General features: G+C 41.9%; 2 protein-coding genes across 14 annotated transcripts in view; one reads left to right on the top strand and one right to left on the bottom strand.

Annotated features, from left to right (window-relative positions):
* The window catches only part of nbeab (neurobeachin b), a 280,354-nt gene that overhangs the window by 45,147 nt on the left and 207,632 nt on the right, over nucleotides 1-27,575 (bottom strand). For all 13 annotated transcript variants that reach the window (XM_028573291.1, XM_028573290.1, XM_028573293.1 and 10 more), the window contains 5 exons: nucleotides 27,261-27,397; nucleotides 5,071-5,188; nucleotides 4,882-4,984; nucleotides 4,036-4,151; nucleotides 223-335 (listed from right to left, as the gene is read on the bottom strand). In XM_028573291.1, the coding sequence (XP_028429092.1) occupies nucleotides 223-335; nucleotides 4,036-4,151; nucleotides 4,882-4,984; nucleotides 5,071-5,188; nucleotides 27,261-27,397 (587 nt within the window). The remainder of the gene's footprint in view (nucleotides 1-222; nucleotides 336-4,035; nucleotides 4,152-4,881; nucleotides 4,985-5,070; nucleotides 5,189-27,260; nucleotides 27,398-27,575) is intronic.
* Nucleotides 24,175-26,383, top strand: mab21l1 (mab-21-like 1). Its single transcript, XM_028573309.1, has one exon. It carries the CDS (start codon nucleotides 24,597-24,599, stop codon nucleotides 25,674-25,676), a length of 1,080 nt encoding a protein of 359 aa, XP_028429110.1. The 5' UTR covers nucleotides 24,175-24,596; the 3' UTR covers nucleotides 25,677-26,383.

Below are 27,575 nucleotides of genomic sequence, written 5' to 3'. Positions count from 1 at the left end.
AACTTACATAACGTATTGGAGTGCATTTCAGGATGTTACACTCATTTTCCACTTTCTGCATTCCACCTCATGAGTTTAGACTCTGCACATGATTCCTTAGCTCTTAAATATGATATTATTTTACAGTCTGGGCCTTAATAAGGAAATCCCCTGCAGTCAGAGTCAGCTGCCCCTACTTGCCCCCTTCTCTATGTCATACTGAGGTGCACGGCCAAGAGGTACCTTTGAGAGATCTCTGAAGTTCCCTGGCAGGGTCAGGTCCAGCTCCTCTGAGTCATAGTTGGTGAGGACCCAGGGAAAGACCGGGTACTGGTTCAGGTCATTGTATGTCCTCCCTAGACACACAGAGCAGAGAGAAATCTGTGAGTGATGAGTGATTGGAAGGGAACAGAGGGGTTGAAAGCGGGGCAGGGTACACTTGAGGCTTCAGTTACATTGGGGGGATCAGCATGAACATTCCAAGAAGCCCCCAATCTCAGAGCCCTCAATCAGACGCACTTCCTGTCTCATACGGCGTCTGCCAGAGAAACACATGAACTAATGGCAAGCTCTCTCTGCTATGAGGGAATGTTTTCTGGGCTCCCCATGCCTTTTCCTGCTGAGTATACTTTATCAATGGACTGTGGGAGTTACAGGAGGTAACTGAGGAGGCTGTCTTTACGTTTATAGAGAACATAAGCATTTCTAAGTTGTGAGGAGTGGATGTAATTAGGGGGATATACATTATTTTGAGGGCCATGACTCCAAACGCCTGAAATGTCACCGCAAGTCTGCGTTGATAGGCCAGATGTGAGTTTCCTTTCTGCTCTCGCAGTGGAGATATGGTTTTCAGATGGCAAAATGTGTCATGGGAAATCCATGGGAAAAGCCAAGAGCATGTACCAAGTTGTCACTAATGCTCTGCTTTTCTTTTGAAGGTGACACTGATACAGCTGTGAGGTCAGGTGGTGGCCAGTTGTAATCCAGGATTGGGATAGGGCAGCTATAGATGGTTTTGTAGGAATGTGTTACTGCTGGTAATAAATCAGTCTAAAAATGTGAGCTCAAAGCAAACTGAAAGTAAAAACAGGCAACAACAAAAAAAGTTTTACCCACTAAGAAAAATGAAACTAAATTGTAAAAGGGAACAGTGCTAATTCTGACCACATTCCTTTGACATCCTTGCTTTATAGAATAAGAGTTTCCACATTTTGTTCCAGAAACATTTCACATAATTTTAATAATTTTCAGAGTTGATGCTGACTAGTATAACAAGCCATCCTAAGACTAATAGTGTAAGAATGACTTTAGGTCAATTCAAACTTCAAACTTTCACATTATTGCTACCCTAGAAATCTAGACGCACCCTAGCGGCAGCAAATGTAATTTGCAGCCAGGGGGGTCTAGCAACTCTCCGTTGGCTTGCGAGCTGGAAAAACCAAACTCTAGCCGGGCCAATCACATTGTGTATAGAGTCGGTGGGTGGGCTTAACATAATGACGGCAGAGTTGCGACGGTTCTGCGTGAATTCCCTGCTACTTGAAAACAAAGAAGCTGGCTGCTGCTGCTGGAGAACAGCGGCCTCTGGAAGACTTGGAGTTCAGCTTTTCTTTGAGAAGAGAACAAAGAACGGCTCTGAAGTCATTCTTAAAAAAGGAAGATGACCGGATACGACAAAAGTTGAATCTATCAACTAGCATTGCTCTGGTTGGTTGTAGCGCTATCCTATTGCGTGCGGAGGGAATTTGAAAGACATCCGTTTATCCCGCCCCTTGGATTGAGCCCTGCCAATGGTGAGTTCCCAGACCCAACATCTGGATGTGGGTCTGGCTTGTCAGGCTGCATCATTGCATCATTACAAAGGGATTATTTGACTTAAAAGAAAATACCTTGGGTATTAATCTAATAGGAATCTGCGGACATCCATCTTTTATTATATTGCATGTGATGGCCATAAAGCAGGTGACATGGAAACAGCCAAATCCACCAAAACTAAATTCATGGCTGTCAATAATAATAAATGACATTTTAGACATAGAAAAAGGAACCCTTACAATCAGAGATCACATACATGAATGGAATAAGATCTACCCCAAAGATACTACAGTAAAATAGAAAAAAAATTCAATCTAGCCCAATATATGTAATAAGATACTCCTCTTCCATCCCAATCCCATAGCTTTTTTTTGTTTTTTTTGGTCTTGTTGAGTTTTACAGTTATTTTCTGTAATTTAAATTAAGATGTATAAAAAGTGTGTGCAATGGACACTGAAGTAAACAACTGCCTGGAAGATGGTGAAAGAGCATTGCAATAAAGTAATAAAACACCTTTACATTAATAATGTTACATTTTCATGATTGATGACTGCCCAAGAACAGCTTAGATCAGCAAGTTCAATGAAATAAAGCACATTGTCTTTTTAAGATGACATTCTAGCTCTATCTTATAATGGTCAAAACATTAAAAGCTTTAAGCATTTCAATCAAAGTAGCATCAAGAGGTGGCAACTCTAAGGTCAGGATCATAAAAGCGGTTTTATTACATCTAAATGAAAGCTCAGGCATTAGTTCACAATATTATGCAGTACAATGAAATGAGATTGTTTAATGGAAACACTCTTATTAAATCTGCTTCTTAGTGTCATAAAGTTTTTAATGATTACTTAGTCCAGCAGCCGTGTCTCTGCTCACTCCTGCACTGTAGCAGGTTGGCATTAGAAAATCTAAATTCAGCTGAGCGAGTGATAATGTGTGACAGAGTAGTCAATGGGAAGGCTTCTGCAGAATATCCAGGGTCTGTGGGAAGCTAGAGAACATAATTACCCAGGTTAATGCTGCACAGTGAAAAGGAAGCAGCGAGCCAAGTGTGTGTTAGGGATAGGTGTGCTGGTGTGGTTGGACCTACTGGTGCTGAGGCCTGAGTTGGGGGTGGCAGGATGTTAATAACAGTGGAATAGTGTTTAATTAGAAGACCACTTCCCGTTCGCACCTCTTCCCAGCACTTCACCCACCGCCTGTCTGCCGCCCCACACTATTCTGACATCCCTGTCAGCCCGGGTCATTACCAGGGATTTTTAATGAATTTTGGGCATGTTTTTCTGTCTGCCTTACATCTAATTAGCTGAAAATAATGTATCGAACTCAAGCACCAGCTAAATATAAATATGCATGAATATGCAGCGAGAGAGAGGATGACACCTCTCAGAGCAGAGTAGCGTGCAGTCGCTCTCGCCTTCCCCGTTAGTTGCAGTTCAGATCAGAGAGTCGACAACAGAACCTCTCAACTCCGCAGACACACGTGTACGCTCTCACAAAGCCAGGCACTAATTATCTGGCAAAATCTGCTGTGCCTGCTCTTTGCTTCAAACAGCACACTCACATGAACAGTGAAGTCTACCACTTAAGGTTACCATGGATTCTTAAACAAATACGACATACCTGAGGCCACTTATAGTATGTTTCCAGTGCCACTAACACTTACAGTTTATTGATCATGATCGCTAAGCTTAAAGTCATAAGCCTCTAATGGGGAAGAGATTCACATAGATAATACATTATAACTTCCCACTTTCACTGGTTGTGAATGTTGCCCGGATAAGGAAGAAAACAAATCAGAACCTATCTATTTAAGTGATGGCTGTGAAAAAAAGAGATCCCATTATTTCCATACTCAGCTACTCCCAAACTAAACAGTTTCACTTGGGAATCTCGGCATTTTAAAGGAATACGCCAACACCTTTGTTGAAATAGGACTTATCACGGTCTACCCTGGCTGTAGATAGGTGGGCCAACGCATTTTTTGTCTCAGTGCAAGTAATTAGGTTGTTTTTTTTGTCTTTTGTTGGCTCACTTTTACTCACAACATGCTAACCGGCAACATAGGATTCCATTCACTACGCTAAGCTAACTAGCGGCGGCGCTGCCGGTGTTGCACCGGACTAAAACAATGCATGCACAAAAAATGCGTTGGCCCACCTATCTACAGCTAGGGGAGACCGTGATAAGCCCTATTTCAACAAACAGTGGCACATCCCTTTAAAGCATAGGAATCCCTACCTGCAATAGTGTTGAGAAACATGAGGTACTCAAAGTTGGAGATCTCTCTCCTCTGCCAGCGCTGGGTCATGTTGGAGGATTTGAAAAGTTGCCGAGGAGTGGCCAGGGAGATGCGCCTGGAAAAAAAAATATTCAAACAACAAATCAGGAAACAGAAGGTTGGTGTTAGTTACGATATTTTAAAACTTTAAAAATGTAACCGCCACAAGCATTGCTGTATCTAAATCTATGTTTTAATTGAAAGCATTGGCTACATCACAGAAAACTAGCACACAAAAGATGACATTTAATAGCTGATAACCAGCTCTTTGACAAGCATGTCACTTTTAGAAGGAACATACTGAAATAAAAAGCATGCACAAAATGTCAAGCTGCAAGAGAATAACTATGTCATCCAATGCAATGGCATTTACAACCACACTGATTTGATTCCAGTAGATTGAATGAAAAACTATTTACAATGTTTAAATTCAGGACGCCTAGCTTTATAGCCACTCACTTAACATGAGACTTAAGGAAATGTGCTTGTTTTGTAACAGTGTGTTTGGGCCTGTTAGCAGTATGAGAGTCTGAAGGGAATATGTGGTTTCTCTGTGGTCAGTGGCCTGGCTGCAGCCCTGCTGTATAGAGTCGTCAGTCAGAGAATTAGGTCAGTTCAGTAAGGGTCAGTGCACATCCACTTCAATAACTGCTGCAATGGGACTACAAATGACTGTGCTGCAGGCGAGGCCGCCCAGATGCTCCAACACACAACACAGAGGAGGTAACATTGCCCGTGAAGAAATTACAATATTAGAAGTATTTAACAGTGCTGAATTAATTTTCTTTTTGGCATGTGTGACCCACCTTGCTTGTGGAAGTCCATAGCTGGTGCCCACACCCACTCGAGGAAGACTGTAGACAACTTTCTTTACTGTGGCCTGGTCAGGAAAGTTGAACATGACTGATGCTGTGAAACAGTGAGAGATATCCCTTAGTGGCGAAAGCACAGGAGAAGCATGGCCTTCAAATGCTGTAATTGGCACCTTCTCTTACTTCTGTTGGCCATAAAGACCTCCATCGCTGTGTTCTGCAGGAGGTAACGTCTGGAGAATACCGCCCGGATCTCACTGAACATCCACTTCCCATGTAAACCCTCAGTGTATGCTAAGACCTACAAGGGCAGAAAAAGAAGAGAAAATGTCCTCAGGGTATGATAGCTGTACAGTATAGAAACAGAGATCACGACAGGTTACAGGTGATATAGACTACTGTCCAAGTATTGGTGTATACTAAGCAGCTGCTTTGTGGGCACAAAAGCAATCAGTGAGCCAACTCTGTTTTTCAAACTGTATCAGATAACATGACCGTAGATATGACCTGGGCAAAATTTTACAAAAGAGAGATCAGTGGTTAACATTTTCTTACTGCTTTACTTTTACAAAGTTTGCAGTTGTTGTGCTTTTTAGTACTACTTTGTGAACGGTCTGTTTATGGGCACCACAGCAATAGTTGGTGAAACATTGAATAGTGCTCTAGTGTTCATTATTTCACAGCTAGGATTAAAACCTGCACACACAAGCCAATTCCTGTAACCATTAGGCTACTAAAAACAATTCTTAATAACTATTCCATTAGTTTTATTCAAAAAGGAATATCAATATCACACTAGTACATGTTAATTCAATTGTTATCAAACTATAAATCAAGGAATCCCACATCGCACATTTCAAATAATAATGCATCATATTTTAATTGTGATATTTTGTGAGTAGAATCTGAAACTCTGACAGGTAAATGTAGCAGTACGCTGTTTTCCTATGAAGTACAAGCACCTTACCATGCAGACTGACTCACAGGGTCAGTCCCTGCCCTGTCACTGCAAGCCTCTCATGCTTCCTTTACATCCCTTATAGTATTCATGTGGATTTGTATTTTTTTTATTAACTTTCTTTATTGGGGGCAATTTCACAGGCAACAGCATTACAGTTCCATGTAACAGAGAGGGCTTCCATTCTTTCATTTTTTCCCCTTATTTTTTATTTTTATTATTCAGGTGGATTTGCTTTTTTATCATCCTGTTTGTGATGTATGTGTATGTTGTGTGTGATGTCTTTAAGCTACTGGGCTCTTGAATTTCCCCTTGGGGATCAATACAGTATCTATCTATCTATCTATCTATCTACAATAGAAGTACACAGTAAGTCAGTAATATACAGTTAAGTTGCATATTAAGTGCTTTGAGGTCCATTTCGGAGTACAGTATGGTTTACGAGAAAGCTACAAGCAGCAAAAGAGGAGGCCAAGTAATCAGCCCGTTCCAAACAGGCATTAGTTTAAAAAAAGAAAGAGTAAAAAGGGCATTACTGAGACATTATACCATATCTCATGGCACTTTTCTGCAAAAATATGAAGCTCTTTACAGATTGTCTTTAATGTTTCACACTTTTTCAGTTGGTCTATAAAACTTAAGTGGTCAAAAAAGTACCGCCTGGGTGAGTGACACATAAATAATCAATAAAAAAAAAACTATCATGGCGAGGAGAAGAGAGCGCAGACAAAGGATCATTAGTGTACAGTATGCAGCACCACTGGGACTGCAGGTCCACACATAAAAAAACAAGACAGTTGTTCTGACAGGTGAGAATAGTCCCTACCCGTAACACCCCCCCCCTCATTCCATCTCACTTCCCTCTGACTGAACAATTTTGTCCAACAGTGTGGGCCGGGGAGCAACCTCATCAACTCCCCAGGTTATAATCACACATAGGTTCAGTTCAGAGAGTGTGTGAGAGAGAATAAAGATATAACAGGGTAGGAAGAAGGTGAGGCCCAACAGTACATCAGTGTCTGTATGTATGTATGTATGTATGTATGTGTGTGTGTGTGTGTGGGGGGGGGAGAGAGAGAGTCAGAGTGAGATGTTCAGCTGGGTTAGGTCTGATGCTAATGCTCATTTAAAACAGTGACAGGCTGGAAGAGTGCAGCGCGAGCCGGGCTGCCTTAATTTCTCCCTGGAATAGCTCATGCCCGACCTCCGTGCCACATCCAAAATCTCTGGAGCTCAATTAAAATTGGATTAGGTGGAGATGCTGGATGTGCAGCGCAGCATCTCTGGTGCTCTCCTCCCAGTAATGCCCTGCCTGACACCTCTGCAACCCCCAACTCAAACAGTTGTCATAGAGACAGCACGGCCCCGAGGAGGCAGCGTGCTGACTGGAGAGGGAATAGAGAGGAAGGGAGGTGAGATGGAGGGATGGCCAAGGAGCTGTGGGCGCACTACTGAGGGCCAGCAGCCGCTCGCTAGGAGGCAGGGTAGCTTTTATCTCCCCCCCCACCCCCCCGCTCTGCAGCCAGATGTTGTGGAAGTAGTCTTCTGAGTGCAATGCTGTAAGGCAAGTCATACACATATGCATCATGGGAAGGCTACAACAGCTCACTCCATCAAGGCACTAGCGAGCTGTTATTTGAATACATATTAAGCCATTTGTATGGTTTTTCATTTTCAACAAATCATTGTATTGTTTTATTATGTTTTTTTAACAGCACCATACATTTCCCTCCTAAATTCTTCATTTGTTATATTTATATATATAAGTATTGTAACAAAGAATATGACCAACCCAGCAAATAATTAAATGCAGGTTACTTGAGGTTCTTAAGAATTAAAAAATATATAAAAGCAGCTATAACATGGTAACTGATTGTCAATATTATGTTGTTTTAGCACTGGCTGTTTCTCGTTTCCCTCCTAAAGTGAACATTTTGCTGCCATGACAAAGTACAGGCCAAAGGGCTAGCTGTCAACAAAAGAGAGGCTAAAGAGGAGGAAAAATAGCTGATTTCAAACAGCCCAGATCAAAAAAAATTTGTCATAACAACAAAGCTTTGGTCTAAACCAACATGCAGGGGCCCCTGTAGACTTGGAGATTTGACAAAGCCCAGCCCTCATTTTTGGAGGCCCAGCTGTAAAAAATGCCATTTAATGAACCTGTCTGCTGAAGCTGTCCCCTGCCTGTCAGAGGTGTCAGCCAGTGACAAGCGCTGGGGACGGCCGCCTCCAGTCACAGACAGGCCTGCCAGCTGGAGACATCGGCCCCAATCTAATCACGCCACCAGGAAGGGACCGGCGCTCTGCTCTTGGTCTGTCACGCTCAGAGCTGGGGGAGCAGCAGTGAAGGGGCAGGTGGAGGGGTCTGCTATGGCCGACAAGCTCAGCCTTTTGTTTCCACACAGGTCCCTCCACGCAGGCTCATTAAGAGCCACAGGCGCATGCGCTGCTCTGCCAGCTGCAGGGAGATATACCTCTATAGCATAATAGCCATAATGCAATTTAATGTCTCTGTCCTCTCCTTTCCTTTATCCCCCTTCTCTTCTTTTCCTGATTTGACAGAGGGCAGGCCGCATTCTGCCTGTACAACATCAGAGGTGGAGAACGGAAAAATATTGTGACAGATGAGATGAGGATAGGCACAGGTGACACTGGTGTTTAGGCGGAAACTCATATATGATAATGTGCAGATGCTCAAATGGGGTGCATCATACTTAAAAGCGATAGGAAGCCACTTCATGCATGGAAATAGATTCTAATCAAATCTGACTTCCAAATAGCTTTAACCCCACATTGGCTGAGACACTATGACAGACGTTATTAATAAATCTAATGAAGCATTTTCTTTAAAACATGATGCATTTTTTTCTCCCATGCGGGACAATACAATCCCCCTCCACTGCATTTGTACCAAAACAGGAAAATAATAGAATTCATTGAGACCCTCAAGCCAGCATGACAGATATATTTATATGAGACTGTGGCGCACTCTGACAACCTGGTACTGTATCACAGCACCTCCGCTGCATTCATCTAAGATTTGTCTAATAGGCTTCCACTATAAAGCCTCACAACTGCAGGGTCCCAGGCGGCCAAGGGAGAAGGGAGAAGTGGAAGAATAAGGGGAGGATACGAGAGGCAGTTTCATTTTGAGTGATATGACTACTCCCCCAGGAGCGAGTGGGATGGATTTCACACATGGCAATTTGGAGGATCAGCACACACTGCGTATACTATTTTCAATGGCTGACCCCAGGCAATATGGGCCAAATCTGTGAAGAGGTTGAGCAGTCGTAGAAGGGAAAGTGAAGGCATAAAGCTTGGTAACAGCAAGAGCAGAGAGCAAGTCTCAGCTAAGTGGTAGAGCATCGTCAGCCATAGACAACGTGGTAGACTGGGTCACGGAGAAAATATTTACATCTGAATATGCTTGAAAGTAAAACACATAAGAGGCTAAATCAGAGCTAGGACACAATTTTTTACTAAAAGAATCTGTTTGCCCAAATTACAAATAAAATGACAAATATGTTCTTACTTACCCCATTTGATATCTAGCAATATAGATATGTAGTTTTGGGTTTTTTTTGTCTAGATTTTAAGATAGGCCTCTGAGATTTCTGCCTCTATTCCAACACAATGGAAGTAAATGGAATTTTGTTTATTTGTGCTCATGCAAATGAAAACAAATTACAGAAAAAAAAAAAAATCTCTTTTCAGAAAAAAAACAATGATAATAAAGAACAACACATTGTTTGGAAAGATAATGGTGCTGTTGAATCTTTTTTTTTAAATAAATGTTAAATGACAAATAAAAAACTGCGTGGATAAATGCCCCTTTCTTTTTTGTGATTTGGGTGAACTGACCCTTTAAAAAGGAAACATTTAGGAATGAACACAGTGTACATGATCTTCTTTCGACAAATGACTCTCACAAACAGAATTCTTTGTTGTCTGACCACAACATGCTGAAATCCACTTTTTTTATTTCAGCTTTAATCCCTTTTCCATCCTGAAAGATTTATTCCTGAGCATCAAAGCATGTTCCTCATCTGATCACCCCTAAATGTGACAACTGTTATGAAATGTAAAAATGTAAAATATTCCCACAGATTATTATAAAAGAATAAAATAAATCAGCATTCCACTTGGCTCCTCACTGTGAGAGCCGTATCTCAACTTCAATAAAGTAGCAAGCTCCTAATGCAGGTATTGGAGGAAAAACAAGATACAGATTTGCATAATCAGTGTCACTATACATTTGGGTGGTAGCTGGAGTGTGGCAAGATGACACAGCTCGGGTGCTCTGGCAAGACCATTGGGGGAAAGGAGATGAATATGAATTAAATATGCTGGCAGTTCACTGCCCCAAATGTCCAGCCAAGTTTGTCAATAACATTTATGTCAGGGATGGTATTTCACGCACATTAGCAGGCCCTGCAGCGCTGTCTTCAACCCTGCCATGGTAGGACAGGTGGGAGGAGCCGTTTTCCTGGTATGCACTTTCTTCTTAAAGATTTAAGTCTCTTTAAACATTCTTTATCTGTCTATGTTAAAATATAACGCCTCAAGAAATGCAATGGAATAAAAAGTTACTCAGACTTCCCTACAGCGATGATAGACAAAGTTTGGCATCAAGCAACACAATAAGGCTTCTGTGAGGATAGAAGAAACATACAAAAATAAAATGTATTTCCTTGATGACCTTATTGATATACACAGTGCGGTATGTACATGTGCAGCGGGAAAATACACATTTAATGACCTACATTAGGGCTGGGCGATATGGTAAATATTGTAACTCAGTCTATACTCTGTAAAAATGACATGTATATGTAATGTCAAATTACATTTTAACATAGTTTTGACAATATATATTATACCAGCCCTAATCTACATGTAATTATAAAACGACATTTTATGTTTTTTCTTGTATATAATACAGTTATAATTACTTGTGCATTCACACATAAACCATCTTTTTTAGACGTGAACATGTAGTTGCATGCATAAGCTGATTACACGTGCATGCTCACACCTTTACCCTTTACAGGGGTAGTGCACAACATGCAGTAACATTTTCACTAGGAGCAGCTGCCACTCCATGCATTAAATAATTTTGCTTTTTATTAACCAACCACCTAGAGTATGGGAGCTGATTATTTGGCCTCTTTGTAGCTCTATTAGTTATATCTGTGTTTCTGAAAAACTTAGATATTAAAGTACAGATTTAACACTTCTTTTAAAGCATTCAAGCTAGTACTACTCAACTTTGTAGCAGTTTTACTAATGGTGATTAAGTTACTCCAGAATTCAAGTCTTTTATTGTGTGTATCTTAAGAGGGAACTTAATTAGTTCTTGCAAGTAAATTATATCTAGCAAATAAACAAAGAAAGAAAGGGAGGACACAACAACAATGTAAACACACATATGAACATGCTCAAGTGATGACCCCACACACACACACACACACACACACACACGAACACACTTAGTGAGCACATCATCCAGATGAACAGCTTGAGGATGCCTTCTCTAAGGAGCTTGAGAGAAGAGATGCAGTCATTTGGTATGGGCTCTTTTCAGCAAGCTTTTCCTAATGGGACTTTTTTTCAGGGACTTGTCAGCCTTAAGATGACTGAAATCTTCCTGGCCTGGGTACCAGCTTCCTCTGGCTGCCACTGAGAGTGCCAAGCTGATCGCTTTAAAATCCCACTTTTCTTTCCTGTTTTTTTATTTATTTTGTTGGTGTGTGGGAGGGATAGGGGCTCAGAGCAAGACAGAGAAGAAGAGAAAGAATGAGACAAGGATGGAGAGGCTGAGAGACAGAGGAGGAGAGGGACGGAAAGAGCAAGTGGTTAGACGAGAGGGCCTGATGAGCAATGAGCAGCTCACTCGTCCTCAATTAATCTTGTCTCTCTACCTTTGCTTTGTCGCTTCCCTCAGCACCGAGGTAATAATGACACCCTCATCCATTATCCTTTTATCCCTGTTATTCACCGGGAATTGGTTAATAATATGTTACAGATTTGGCCTCCTCCGTATAATTCTCTCTGTCATTTGCGGTATATCATCTGGAAAACACACAGCCCCCTTACTGCTGGACGCCCTTTGAGGATTATCGTGGGTGACACCTTCGGGATGCAGCCAGAATCTGGAGCATCATTTTTTCAGGCATATAGTGGAATTACCCTGACTTATCTGTCATTGCCAAAAGCACAACAAGCCATCCAGGGCCAAAGCAAAGGTGGAACAGGTTCTTATCGGCTTCTCCGAAACGAGAGGGCTTGTATATTTATGCTAATGAGGGCCTTTTGTCATCCAGGCTCACCCCTTGGGGCTGAACGGGCCTTGCAGGGGGATGATAATCTGGCTGTTGAGTGCACTAGATAATTTGTACTTTATCCTCATGTAATTATATAGTTTAAATCTTTTTACCAATGCTAATCCTACGACACGAGGAAGTGTCTTAACCATGTCTATGGCTCTTAGCGGCGCTAGTTAGCGTGCATCTGACTCTCTCTCATAAAATCGCGTAGGAGGAGAGCAGCACTGATGTAATTACTCTGACTTTCTGTAGCCTGTGCTATGAATCCTCATCCTCATTTTGATCCACCTTAGCAGGCAGGCAGGAAGCCAGGCTAGTAGCCTGGGGGTATGGGAGACAACTCGGAAAAGGTGAAAACATTGTAGCACGGCTGAAAGAGCCCTCCCCATTTTTGTCGAGGAATAAAGATGGAGGAGACCAGGAAAATGAACTGAAAGGAGTCACAGTAAGTGCAGAAGGCGGCTTTGCAGAGATTTTGAGGTCTCTCTGCTGTCCAGTGGGATTCCAGGCCATCTTGTGTGCCTGCCAAAGCCGACAGCCCCTGACAAGCTGCTTGGCGTGCTGTAATTTGACTAATTACATTGGATTAGACCATATTAATGCAAGCTGTTTTCTCCAGGGTCACTGACCCACCCAGTGTGTCCCTTGCTAGTTTCCCCCCTTTTCGGTGTACCCAAGAAAGAAAGAAGCCTCTTTGTTTCTTGAAATTATAAAACAATGAACATATATCTATATCCCTGACATTCTTTTTCTAATGGAAGAGAACGTGTTTCAGAGCATCCACAGCAGAGAAAGCGGTGAGATGCAGCCTGCATTTTCCTAAGGCTCATCATCACAGGATTCTTTGATAACAAACCAACTCCTTTGCCTGCATTATCTCTCTGCATAACTAAATAGGGACTTTTATAAATCTCACAGAAGTCCCAGAGTTCATAAAATAGTTTTTTACACATTTGATGGGGATGTGGAAGCTGGGGGGCTCAAATGCTGAAAACAACAGTGCAACATTTCCTTTGAATTTGACTTTTGTCTTATCAAAATATTAGGATGAAATTATAGTAATGAGGCACTGTTTGTACATGGGGTTTGGTCACAAACTTGTTTTTCTGAGGAAATGGTGTGTTGAAATCCATGATTAATATAAATAATAAAGGACATGTCATTTGATCTGCTTTAAAAATGAGTAGAAATACTCATAAAACCGGGGAGGATACTTATTTCTGTAAAGAAGGGGGGAAACCAACCCTCATTTACATTTGAAAACTCCAAAATGAAAGGGGGGAAATGAGCCATAGAATGTGTGTGTTTTAATACAAGTGCTCTCCCAATTGTACCAAATCAATTTGAGTTTCCCACAATGGAGAGGCAGCTTCACTGTTTGTATGTGTTCCTCTGCCTTGAACATTGTGTAATAATAGTCTTAAACCAGGCGTTATAAAGACAGAATACCAAAGAGGCTTACAGCCTTGGTTTCATGAAACATTTAGGCAAAAGTTCCAAGGGCTAAGGATGATGAAAGAAGGTAAGCTTGAAAATGGGCTTCTGGGATCCACAGCCCTTATTGTACAGAAGTCACATCGAATTAATACTGAGGGCCATTTGGAGCCTTTCTTCTCCTCAGCTTTTCAGAACGGATTAAGCTATGAAAACTCAGAAATTACTAAAGCACCTATTAGGCAGTATGCTCACCCTTTCTCCTCTTTCCCTTTGAAAGTCACTGAATGTGCTTCACTTCACTCGCACTTCAATTCAAAAGGTGTTGGCATACTTGAAAGAAGGGCAATTTTTTAAAATGTGTCATGTAAAATGCATTGTCTTTTCCCGCTTCCACTATAAGAAGCCCATCCCTGCAATTTGTAAATACTTACTTAATCAAATACACATTTAACACCATTTTATCAATTATTTACTATTTTGTGGGTCTTTATAAAACATTAAACTATGTTGTAGCTATGCTGATGCAGGCCACAGTATTCAGACAGTTTACTAAAAACCTCTGAGTGTTTCCACACTGGTAAAAGGCCAGTATTTCTCGGGCTCTCTCAGGCTCCTGCACCCCTCTTTGCTCTCTCAATGGCTCTTCAAAGAAGCGCAGGGAGTGCATGAATTGTAATTATGGCTCCTAACAGGATTCAAGAGCGCCCAAACGATGGCACTTGAGAAACAGGTCGTGCGGAGTTAAACGGCTGTCAGACACTCAAAGCTCCCCAGCATGTGAACGAACCCACAAAGGCTGGACGTGTCCACTTCTAGGGCCCTCCTACCCACTTTCCCTCTCATAAGGAGAGATTAAAGATCAACTAAGGCCCCTTTAAAGACGCATATAGCCTTTGAGCATTATTACTCACATTCCAAGTTAAAGGGAGAGTTAAAGTTTTACAGGTAAGATACTTAACCCGAAAACAAGGGATAAAAAAATGAGCTACTAAGAGCGGTATGATGTTTACTTGAATAAAGGCCAGTGAAAAGAAGTTAAGAACTAAATCCTTGGCAAAAACAAGGCAAACGTGACAGCACCAGAGCGGCATATGAGGGGGGAAGCAAAGGCTTGTCAGAGATCAGGTAATTGGTACCACCTGAGAAGCCAATCTAACCACAGTGTCAGATTATCTCCCGACCTCAGCTTCAGAATAACGGAAAAGATCATCTGTGCTCCCCAGACAGTTTCAATGACTCACCGGGGCACAAGACCCCTCAGTACACATTAAAGAGACCAGCCTTCAGTCAGGCCCTATCCAACTTCAGCCCCTTCCTACTCCCCAAAAGCACCAAAAAGAAACCAACCTGCAGCGTGAAGTCCCTATGCATGACCCTTATTAAACTCCTAATTGGATTGAGCGCCGCTAAGAAAAAAAAATTCAACATCCTTCATTCAGCTGAGATTTTCTTTAGCATTCCTTCCAGTAGTTTGCCTCTTCAACAATAACATTCAAAATCAAGTCACTGAAAACTTTTTTCTCCCCTTTTCAAAACACAACCACATTTTTCAAAAAAATGGGAGTATAGGCAAAACCTTTTTCACCTTTTCTTTTAAGGCACAGCATTATTTGATTTTCACAGGGTGCAAGTGACAGGCTGAAACAAAGCCCAGCGCTGGCCATTGTGTAGCCTTTCAGTGTTGTAATGGTCTTAAAATGGCTACAAGCAGGGTCCTATTCAGTGGTGACCAGGCTGCTCAGCTCTCCTCTCCATATCCAAGACAAACTGGGCTCTAAGCGGGAACTCGGAGGTCAGCTGATGAGTGAACGAGGGGCCGAGTTCACTTATAAGCACGGTCTCAGACTATCAGTGCCTGTAGGAGTTCTAGAATAAATAGTGCCATAACAACAACATCAATTAAGTTCATTATGGAAAATAGCATAATGACAATAATTACAAAAATATCTCATTAAGAAATAGAATGAGAGACTGGGGAGTGTATTAATAGCAGACAGGTGTACAACACACCGCAATTATGGAAGCTGAAATTAGTTCATTGCCTCAAGGCAAACAGAAGAGAAAGGGAGGGAAGGTTGTAAGTGTGTGTGTGTCTGTGTGTGCGTGTGTGTGTGTGTGTGTGTGTGTGTGTGCGTGGGACGGGTAGTTCAGAGCTGGGAGTAGGACTGATGGAGAGAGGCTCACTGACAAAAAAAGGAATTGCAAATAAGCAAACAAAAATGTCTTAAATGTGTAAATTAGGGAGAAAAATAAGAGGGAAAAGCAGCTTTTCCCTGCAGACTGGTGCCTTAGATGAGAAGGGAGCAGCGAAACGTGATCAAGGGGAGCCGTGGAGCGGTGCGGCAGGCGTCAAGATGAGCACTCAGCCAGCGAGTGGCAGCTTCTCCTTTCCCAGTCAATCATTCATTACAGACCCAAGTGCTGTGGAGGAGTGCCTCCTCTTTTTGACCTATCATATTACTGCCTCTGTAAACTCCTAATCCTCCCTTCGTTAGATGGTGTCAACAGCCGACATGCTCTCACCCTGCTCCTGCACTCCCCGCTCAGACACCTCCCGAGCCCTGCCAAGACCACAGAATTGACACTCTAATAAAATCGTTTGAAATTTAACAAGGTAGAACGGCACAACTTTATCCATCTTTTTGGTGCTTTCATCCCCCCTTTTTGACCTTGTTTGTTTTTTTTAATTATTGGAAAGAGATTCAGAAAATTCACTTACAACTAATAATTTAAAAGTTTTGCTTTCTGGTTTTACCATCAATTCCAGACCTCCAGCCCACAGTAAGCAACGCTAAACCAGTCTGACCTTAGCTCTGCAGTCTTTCATTGGCTGGTCTGAGTGGCCTGGTTCTTTTCGCCTTGGGGCTGTTCCTGAGCAGGTGGAAGCCTGGAGGCAGGAGCCCGCACATCAGCCCTTCTTCGTCCATCAGGACTCTTTCATGGGGAGCCTGTCTCCTGAGCTTCTCTACAGCCCAGTGAGATGACTACCATTATCTGAGTCCAACAGATGAAAGCGCAGCAGGACTAAACAACGTTCAGATACATCTACACGCATGCACATGCACGCACGCACGCACACACACACACGCACACACACACACACACACACACACACACACACACACACACACACACACAGACACAGACACAGACACACACACACGGGTTAGCACCAATCAGGGACTCGCTGTGTGAATGTTGTTATTTAGGTAAACAAAAGAATCCGAAGCAGACAGAAGAATAGGAAACCAGGTCAAGCGTTTGGGTTTTGGCAGAGCTCCAAGAAAGGAGTTTTGGAGTGGCTGATTATGGTTTTGTCATGCTGATCACAAATAACAGCAAACAATCACGTTCATCACAAGCATGTGCAAACATATCACACATACCCAACTGTCCTTCACTCACATACATCAGCGCACAGGCCCCCATATTCTCTCAAACACACACACGCACACACACCCACCCACCCACCCACCCACACACATATATATATATATACATACAGTGTGTGGATGGGTTTAGGTAGGGTCCCAATTTAAGCTGACAGATACCAGATAGTAGATACTAGAGGAAATGACAGCACTGATTCAGGATGGTTCTGAGTTTAGCTGAATGTGACACTGTCGCAACTAAACTATTACACATGAGTGAAGGCCAGCAAAGTTCATTCATTTCTTGATGACATACAGCACATAAGCCTAGTCTGTTAGGATCTTAAAATATCTTACCTTACTAGAAATATATATGTAAATTTGTGAGATAAACTTTGTCACGGTTGAGACGCACCTACCATATAACACGGTTTGAGGGATGTTAATTACCATATAAAATAAGCAATTGGCATCCTGCCCCATATGTCCCACTTTTTCAGTGAGGAAGATGGAAATGAGGTGGGCTAGATTTGATTGTGACATGCTTTCCGTCTGTGCTCACAATGTGTGGCTTTGCCAGTAACAGGCTAATATTCAGCACAGCTCACCCCCACCAGAACTAATGAAAGTAGACAAAATGTCTCTGCTGCCATCTTTGTCTAGCATCCGCTCAGGGTGAGCCTCCCTCTTTCCCTCCTTTCCTTTTCACCTCCCCTCTTTCCCCTCGCTCTCGAAGGGAGGGTGACAGCGGCATAAAATGGTGGCGAGCAAATGTGTCTTCCATGTGGCAGCAGTGGTGGGGGTGACAGGCCGGGCTGAGGCCAGCGCTATCAGCGCTGTGTGGCTGTGGCTTTGAACAAACTGGATGGTCGCCATGGAGGATCAGGGCCGAGCCGATGACACACCAGCGCTTGCAAACAAAAGCGGCTCAATATCAAATCAAGAAACAGCCAGGGTGGCCAGCCATCCACTGAGGAAATCAGCTCTTTGATAAATGTAAACTTACTGTAGTTGTCAAAGGCAGCTTGTTAAAAACTGACTGTTATTCCTTGTAGGCAGTTTTAATGTGCAGAATTACATTCAGAAACAATTTCTAGGTAACAATAATTTAACCAAGATGCTATTATATTAGATTACTCTGAGAGAGTACAGGGATAGAGGATGTCATATCTTCTGAGACAAACTTGTCATTGTGGGTTATATAAATAAGTTCACATGAAATATAAGATATACAATGCATAAATATCACTTAAAGGATATCCATCCATGCATAAAACTACTGAATAAGGCAAACTGGCTTCATCCATGCCATTTGGGGTTGAGTCTTTCAGGGGGGGGGCTGTTAGTTAACCTTGAGCTCAGAGGATGCTGAAGCAAGGGCATAAATCACAGAGAGAAACAAGGCAGACTCCTCCGATTCATTAATGGAAATGATCTGTCAATATGCTGGAGTCAATTCACACGTGTCAGCTGGGCTCAGCACACAATAGGCCAGCCAACTTATGAACTCCCAGCACCACTCCATCGAGTCCATAAAACAACTGGCATCGCCGCTGGGGAGCACCCCGAGACACCACCCTCTTGCACAGACCACCAGATGACACAGATGGGGCGAAACCAAACAAAGACGAGACTCCCTTTGTACAAAGAGGGACCCCTTTCAAAAGCCATTCATGCAACAAATTGGGGAAATCTGGCCATGCAACACTCTGGGTTTGCTCTTTTATTAGCGTGAGCCTTACGTCACAGTAAGTGAAATCAGATTTATGGCTCGTTTCTACAAAGGAGGTTAAAAAAAGCCTACTTTTAAGACACAAACACTTTTTTTAAAGCCCTGTTAACCAACAACAGTTTAGCCATGTTAACCACCATTTTGTAAATGTAACAAACCATTTATCTTTTTACAAAACTTTGCCATCTTTGGAGAATAACAACCAAAACATCAACTAAAGAAAAGCTAATGAAGAAAACGGCTGTACACACAAGGGCGATGTTGATCCATGCTTACATGTCCTCTACATTCGAGTTGATGGATTGTTTGGCTAAATATAGAGCTAACTTTTCCAACATGACACATTTTTTATTGTTAAATCTACGTGACAAGCTTGCAGGCCAACGTAATTACAGTTTCTATTTTTTTGTTCACTGTATCGGTTAAAGCAGCAGATAGTAATGATTCTTAGTAGTCCCAGAGATTAATGACTATTAATATCAGTCCCAGGTACTGTAGGGGACTCCTCCATTTTATGGTAGCAGCGTGAAGCTTTAGTTCTTTCGCAGGCAGCCCATCAGTTAGGGAGGTGTGGTTCCATGTAGGTCATTAAATATGTGCGCACAGGCTCTCTCTTATTAGGCCCTCTGCATTTTTCTTTTTTCTTGTTCTTTCTCAGCTGCACACCCTTGCTGCTGCAGCAATCTGCATAGAGAGACATTTGTCATCATTAGCCCGGCTCTGACAGTTGGCACCCGGCACCTCAGATCTCCAGGACTGGCAATTATGAACCCTTCATCCCTTATTTAAGCAACATTGCCTAATTTCATCACAGGCCTCACCGGCAGCACTTGATTACCAACAGACCCAAACCTAGAATATGCCACCAGTTCTTCCACTCCTTTTGTGCTTTGATGTTCTCCTACTCTGAGATCACATGATCAGTGGGAGAGAACTGGGTTCAGTTCATCGGAGATTTGAAATTACTTCTAAGACACGGGGGCTGCAAAGAGGACTGTGGACGAGCATCATGGGGTCAGTGGGCAGATGATTACAGCACCCACCTTTAGAGGTTAGACATCTCGCAGACATTAAGATTAATCACACTGCTTGCCTTTATACGACAATGATCAAAGTCAGGCATGTAGTTTTCTTTGATAAATAAAAGAAAATGAACAGGGAACTGTATTTTACGAATCAATTCTTTGAGAACAATCTCAGCCCTACCAATTTGCAAAAAACAACAGAAAAAAGCATGAGGAATAAAGATAATAAACCAATAAAGCCACAGTCCTGCTTCAGTCTCTAACACACCCCATGTTCAGCATTGTCATGTACAACAGAATGCAACGCTAAACTGTGTGCTTATAAAACCAGTGGAAAGCACTGCACCAGCACTTTCTCTGCACTCAACTGCCAACTGCATAACCTGTGCAGGAATAATAAAAAAAAGGGCACTGAACACAATGTAAGCCTGTATTTTCCTTTTGTGAAGCAAACCAGGCATTTTCTGGATCGTTATTTTGGGAAACAAAACTGAATTGTATTCATGCTAAATTCATGCAAATACATGCATGTAATTTATCACGAAGGCTGACAAGCGTGCCATATTGCAGAGGGGAGGGGTGAAGGGCCAAATGAAGCTGAGACAATCAATTAAGTTTTATAATTCACACTTTTCTCCATCTCTCGGTTTTCTCAAAATTTTATTCATGCTGTTAAGTTTGGTGTTTTCGATGTGTGTGTGTGTGTGTGTGTGTGTGTGTGTGTGTATGTATGTGTGTGTGCTATAAATATGGTTCATAGTGAACAGAGCCTGTTGAGTTGATCACTAGAGGCTCTCTGAGAGCCTCTGGCTATGTGGTCCAGGTTCCCAACTTCACCAAAGGAGGCTGCTAATAAACAGCGGAGAATAAAACAAATGAATGGACACAATCCAAAGGGGGTCCTCAGTGAGGCTCCGGGCCCAAAAATTAACTGGCCTCCTACAGAGACACCATATTGCTTGGAATAATAATGTTCCGTTATTAAAAATCCCAATGACAATTTCATTTTGTGACAAATAAAATTATAGGAAATGTGTCAAAGTGAGTGGCTCTCCCATGAGATTAAAGTTTATTATTTCTCACAGTTTGACAGCTAGTGTCGATGTCACTTCTCTGAAATGTCACTGCTTTTAATCTGATTTATATAGAAATATGTCATCCTATTAAGTCCACTTTGACTAATCTGCATATTAATAGGCAGCTAGCTGGTAAACTCCTTTTTGTATGGGACATGGCTTGAGAGTCTCTTTTTCAAAACTATATGACCCCAAAAATGTAATGAAAAAGCATATGGCAGACCTCATTTGTTCTCGTGTAATAGGATTATTAAAATAAAATAAAACATCATCCATAATTATGATATGATACCAGTCAGAGGATTGCTGGTCATAAAGGTCTTGATCCAGCTTAAAATCAGCTAAATGCTATACTTATATAACGTCATTGACTATTTAGTTTATAGTCATTAGATAATACAGGAAATTGAAACTTAGCATGCATAAATGTTATTGTAAAACACTTGTTGTTTTGAATATGTAAAGTTAAAGCCAGAGCCAAACAGGATTGCATTGGTCAAAATAGCCAATAAACATTCATGTTTGTAGAGAATAGGTTTTTCATTTCCCCCCTGGAGACTAACTTTTGCTAAATATTATTATTTTTCATTATGTTATGTCATACTGTTTTGTACATACAATAAAAATAATTTCACTCCGATTATTTGTATATGAACACATATGTGTTAGATCTATATTACTAATTAATGTGTATAAATACTGAATAAAGACTGGAGGATGAACTGGCTACAATCAGTCAAATATCATTTCAAGTCACTCAAAGCACCAGTGGTGTCATCAAAGGGCAGTTTCAGCCATCAGACAAGCACCATTGACCTTATGCCCGGCCATGTTAACAGGACGATCAGTCTTGCTAGAAGAAAGGAAAAAGAAAAATGGAGGAGAAAAAATGAATAAGTGTAGAGGCATGCTCTGGAAACAAAGAGGCCTTCAAAACAGGGTCACATGCTCGTGCAAAATTAGGGGAAGTAGAAGTCATTGTACTGATCTACACAATCGTGCATTGCATTTTGCTGGGTCAGAAATAGGCCTGTACTGGAATCATAGCCCCATATATCACACTGGAGGGCCTCCAGTAGCCTAGCGGGATAGCCAATGAAGCAACAAAGCTTGCAATGTTGTAATGGTAAAGATATGGATAAGAAGATTTGATTGTTAGGCTAGACCTGACAACTGCTCGAGTCTTGGGACTGCAGAGCAGGTTGAGTTACTGTGAGATCTGTGCAGCCACATGCTTTAGATTAAGAGGTGATAATCTCAATGAAAATCCCCCCTTCTATGACGCATCCGGATGGCCAAAGGCCGGAGCACAAACTAAAGAGGTGAAACTGGATTCTGAGGTATCTGACTTGGAGCGAGATAGCCTGGAAAGTGAGGCTAGTCTGGTTTCAATAAAGGCCAAGTACCTGCTGGGCCACAGGCAGTGGGAGAGAGTGAGAGAAAAGACTATCAAAGCCTGAGAGGGGCAAGAGGCTTTTAGCTACCTCTCACCATATGAAAACCTTCCATAATGTCCTCCATATCCTCCAGAAATACATCAATGAGAAGATATATTTTTGGATGGGAAATTTATTTATTTAGCCCTAAATGTGATAACCAGAATATAATTGTATTATTTATTCTCAGAATGAACTTTTATATATATATACACCTCTATCATGTACCATAATTAGAGTAACCAAAAAAAAAAAAAGAAGATGCTACTCCATATCTGTAATTTCTGCCTGGTAACAGTGTGAATTATCACCGGCAGTGTGTCCGTGACAGGATGTGATGATAATGGGAGTCACCTATCTATCAGGGTCCTTTCCGCACACTCCACTCCCCCCAACCCCCCCGCTCAGCCGCATCCATGTAGTGAGTCAGAGCTGACGAGCGCCGGTTTGCCCTCATAATGTCTGGTCATATGCAGTTCTGACTAGAGCAGAGATGAGTGTAAATGCCTTTGTGTTCTTTATCTGATCCGTGCAGCATTATCTTTTTGAAGTCCTCTTCAAAGCATGCACTGTACCTTGTGAGACGGAGTGCCAGTGCAATGAAGAGAGCCATAGAGGGTTCAGTGTGGATGCAAGAGCTCTTTATTGTGAAGCACTGTCTGTATCAGACCACACTGGGACGTTACATAAACGGTCAGCCATGCCGATCTTAATTGTTAGAATTATTAGCAACCAATGCCTTTTATTTTTTTTAAATATAAACAAGCTTTCTCATGCTATTGTTGTTTTGTTGCTGCTATCTTTATCTTGTTAAAGAAAAAAGAAATTATAGGAAGGTTGTAGAATTCTATATTATTTATTCGAATTTAATAATGAATTTGGATTGCTGACATTTATGAAAACAAAAAATTCAATTAATACAAGCATTTTCAATATAATCTAACAATTAGAAAACAATTCACTTTTTTTTTTTTTTTTTTTTTTTACACATTCTTTTTTCTTCTAGGAGATGAACCCACATACAACATTGCAATATATAGTTTAGTATATAGGTCAATGTGCATTTCATTTTTGAGCAACGTAAGAAAGAAAAGTACATTAGGATTACAACTTATATTTTTTTTATTCTTACATGATGCATTAATTAAATGACTGTAAAATACTGAGTGTGGAATTATTGCACAACACATTACAGGAGTTGCCGCGCAGTAAAAGAGCAAAACTATCTGCATGGTAACACAAGCTCCTGCTGTAAACTCCAGATATGCATCACATCCCCGATAATTAATGTGTCAAATATAATCAAAATGCGAACTATAAATAGCGCGGTCACTTTTTCATCTTTCCGAAATAAGCGTGAATTAGACTAACCCTGAAAGCTCTAATTAATACACTTGCCTCATGATTATTTTATTAATATATGGCTTCAAAAAGCACAAATAGGCCAAATGTAATTTATTAATTACAATTATATTTTTTAGTTTTTTTTAAAAACTCCCTAAATTACTCAATTCTAATGTAAATTAATCTGATGCGCCGTATGAAGAAATTAGATCCGGTCCACTGGAGAAAAAGAAAAGATTTAAATACGGCAAATTTCAGAGTTTTATTATCCGAAAACATAAATACTTTTAACAACTCTAAATCCACCTACTGTTTCATATATGATTCAATATAGCGGACTAACAGACAGAGTCCAAGAAAAAGCAACGTAACGCAGTGAAATTGCTCTTTTTTCCCCCCCTCGTCTTCAAATGCGTAGGTGTACTTCCGCTCCTCGATATACTACTACTACTACCTGTACTTTTTACTTGTATATAACACCCGGGGATGAATTTGTTTTCGATAAACTGGGAAGCGGTGACGCATCGGACAGCGATTGGACATCTTGGAGTCAACTCCTCCCTTATAATAAAGAGTGTGTGTGTCTCCTGTTGTAAAACACAGCAACAGCGCGCGCCTGCGTCAGGAGGGCACACTCCACTCTGCGCAATTACGCGGACTCCTAAACTGGCACAGTGATCAGAGAAAACCCAAAAGGCTTTTTTTCATCGAACATCACAAGGTCGAAATGGACTTTTAAGCAGCAGGCCATTCTGATCATTTCGAGGACCTGCTCGGTGCACTTCAATGCAGTTTCCGCTACAACAGCAGTGAATGTTATGATATGATTATAACGCATATGAGCACTGAGCGCCGCTTTGAATAGGTGTCTTATAAATAGACATTTTTTTTTCTTTTTAAATAGCTTTCTTTCTTCTCTAAAATTGGCTCCCGTACAAACAGCCGCGTTGGATCCCTCGGCTTACTGCGAGACTCCGGTGTACAACCCGGATCTCTGCCCTAATATGATAGCCGCCCAGGCAAAGTTGGTGTACCACCTCAACAAATACTACAACGAGAAATGTCAGTCTCGAAAAGCAGCCATCTCCAAGACCATCCGGGAGGTGTGCAAGGTGGTGTCGGATGTCCTGAAGGAGGTCGAGGTGCAGGAGCCCCGCTTCATCAGCTCTCTCAGCGAGATGGATAACCGTTTCGAGGGACTGGAGGTCATCTCGCCCACCGAGTTCGAGGTCGTGCTCTATCTCAATCAGATGGGAGTGTTCAACTTTGTGGACGACGGGTCTCTCCCGGGCTGCGCCGTGCTCAAGCTCAGCGACGGCCGCAAGAGAAGCATGTCTCTCTGGGTTGAATTCATCACAGCCTCCGGGTACCTCTCGGCGCGCAAGATCCGCTCGAGATTCCAGACCCTGGTGGCGCAGGCAGTGGATAAATGCAGCTACAGAGATGTTGTCAAAATGGTCGCTGACACGAGCGAGGTGAAGCTGCGCATTAGAGACAGATATGTGGTGCAAATCACGCCGGCTTTCAAATGCACTGGGATCTGGCCACGAAGCGCCGCGCACTGGCCTCTCCCTCACATCCCCTGGCCGGGACCTAACCGGGTGGCAGAAGTCAAAGCGGAAGGTTTCAATCTTTTATCCAAAGAGTGCTACTCCTTGAACGGCAAGCAGAGCTCCGCGGAGAGCGACGCCTGGGTCTTGCAGTTCGCCGAGGCCGAGAACCGTCTCATCCTGGGCGGCTGCAGGAAGAAATGCTTGTCGGTCCTCAAAGCGTTGCGCGACCGTCACCTGGAACTGCCCGGACAACCCCTCAACAACTACCACATGAAAACTTTGGTTTCCTACGAGTGCGAGAAGCATCCCAGGGAGTCGGACTGGGACGAGAACTGCCTCGGCGACCGCCTGAACGGGATACTATTGCAGCTGATTTCATGTTTGCAGTGCAGAAGGTGCCCGCATTATTTCCTGCCTAATTTAGACCTGTTTCAAGGAAAGCCTCACTCTGCTCTAGAGAATGCAGCCAAACAGACTTGGCGACTGGCAAGAGAAATACTGACCAACCCCAAAAGCTTGGAGAAACTCTGAGGTAAAAAAATAAAAATAAAAAAATATGTTAGTTCACCTCGTCTTAAAAAAAACAAACGGTGGTATAGATAGAGGCCTAAGGAGCTCATAAACGGACAGGAAAAAAAAGATTGGCAATCAATTTGCAAAGTCTCGTGAAATGTGACTGTCCTCTGTTGTTGAAAATGTTTCGGCCGAGCCTGTTCCAACATTATTTTGACGACAGTTTAGTTTGCCATTATCCCCCGTGCACCTTTCGGCGGTGTTAACGTTCAGGAGACGGTCGAAATGATTGGCTCCCATTAATCCAGGAGGCTTCCTCTCCGTGCCACACGGTTGCCTAAATCCTACATTTCCTTAAATGCTTTAAAATAAAGCCCCGTGACAAACAAACAAAAACACATGTGTACATTTTATACTGTAAATACATTCATAGATTGTGATTCGAGTGGTCTGGAATTGTGAATGTTGTTCTGTGACACGTAAATAGGATCCACCTGTTTAAATCTACTTCTGAACTTTTTACTTTATAGAAACGTTATTAATTTATACATGCATCAGTGGTAGTCTGATTCACCTGTTTCAGTGGACATTGTCTAATTTTTGAAAGTTTACATTTTGATAGGCGTATACGACGTTTGCTACATTGAAAACATTCCATCAATTTACTTGAATTATTATTTAAAGTAGTCAAACATGTTTTGGTTGTTGTTTATCTCTACCATGCTTTAGGCCTACATAATAAAAAAAAATGAAAATGATATCATATATATAGTATATATATATATATATTACAGTTTAATTGAAAAAAGAAATGCACTTGAAATACACTGGATTATAACATCTGTGATCTGATTTTTTTTATTTCTGTCTTTGATCTAATTTAAAGAGCTAATAAAACGAGCTGTTTTATATTTGTGTCCCATTATGGTTTTCTTAAATGTGTTTTTGACAGTAGGCCTAACGATAATAATATAATGGGATCTTTAGTTCCGGGGTCTCTGGCTCTTGAAGGTGTTTTATTAAGTGTGACACCTTAAATAAGAAAATATGGAAATAGGAGGGAATAATTACCATACACAACATTTTAAACAATCTGCCACCCTGCCTACCAGTTTGCTCTTTTTTTTTTTTTTTTTTTAAATCACAACCCACTGTGCAAAACATTTGCGTGGAATTATTTCTGAATATATTAGGTTGCTGGCGAAACTTTAGATAAACTGTCAACACGGTTTGCTGGTTGAACATGCATAACGAGGAGGCCTCAATGCTCATCACATGTGTGTCCAAATAAAATGCATAAAATGATGCAGCAAATTGAATCACACAACATGGAAACCAACCGGGATTTACAATCAAATTCTGGGCACAAAACGTCATTAAATAAAAAAAATAAAAAAAGCTAGACAGAGCCACAGCGCACCTCACGGTTGCAAACCCGCGCGTTTACATTATACACCAACAATTGTGTAGGCCTATTAAAAAACACTGTAAATGTTTAGTACCTGTCGGCCAGTTAGGGTGAAAAATAAAATCAACTAACTGTGAGACATGTCGGAAGCCAAAGTGGCCGCTTTAAACCGGGGCTGCGTGCAGGTCCCTTACCTTTGGCTCGACCCTTCTGAAGGCTGGGTCATCCTCGTCCACCTCGAAGTAGATCTCAGTGGTGGTGATGGACAGAGTCCCCCGGGCCACCAGCACGGGGGCCACCAGCTGGGCCGGGCTGCTCAGGACCACTGGGCCTGCAGAGTGGGGGTGGGGGGGCGGCCACAGGAGTAACACGCAAAAAAACATATATTTATGTTACATAAAGCGAGGCCGAGGTTCATTCTGTATATCTGATCAACGCAATTCCATGGGATACCATCATATAGCAGCGGCCTGTTTGCATCAGACATGCGTATACACCATGCCATTATA

The sequence above is a fragment of the Perca flavescens genome, chromosome 3 (genome assembly GCF_004354835.1).
Source record: "Perca flavescens isolate YP-PL-M2 chromosome 3, PFLA_1.0, whole genome shotgun sequence".
NCBI lineage: Eukaryota > Metazoa > Chordata > Actinopteri > Perciformes > Percidae > Perca > Perca flavescens.
The sequence above is the reverse complement of the archived record's forward strand: the minus strand, read 5'-3'. Positions and strand labels throughout refer to the sequence as shown.

Coding starts and splice junctions, on each gene's coding strand:
- mab21l1 (XM_028573309.1), top strand. CDS start 24,597: ATGATAGCCGCCCAGGCAAAGTTGGTGTACCACCTCAACAAATACTAC.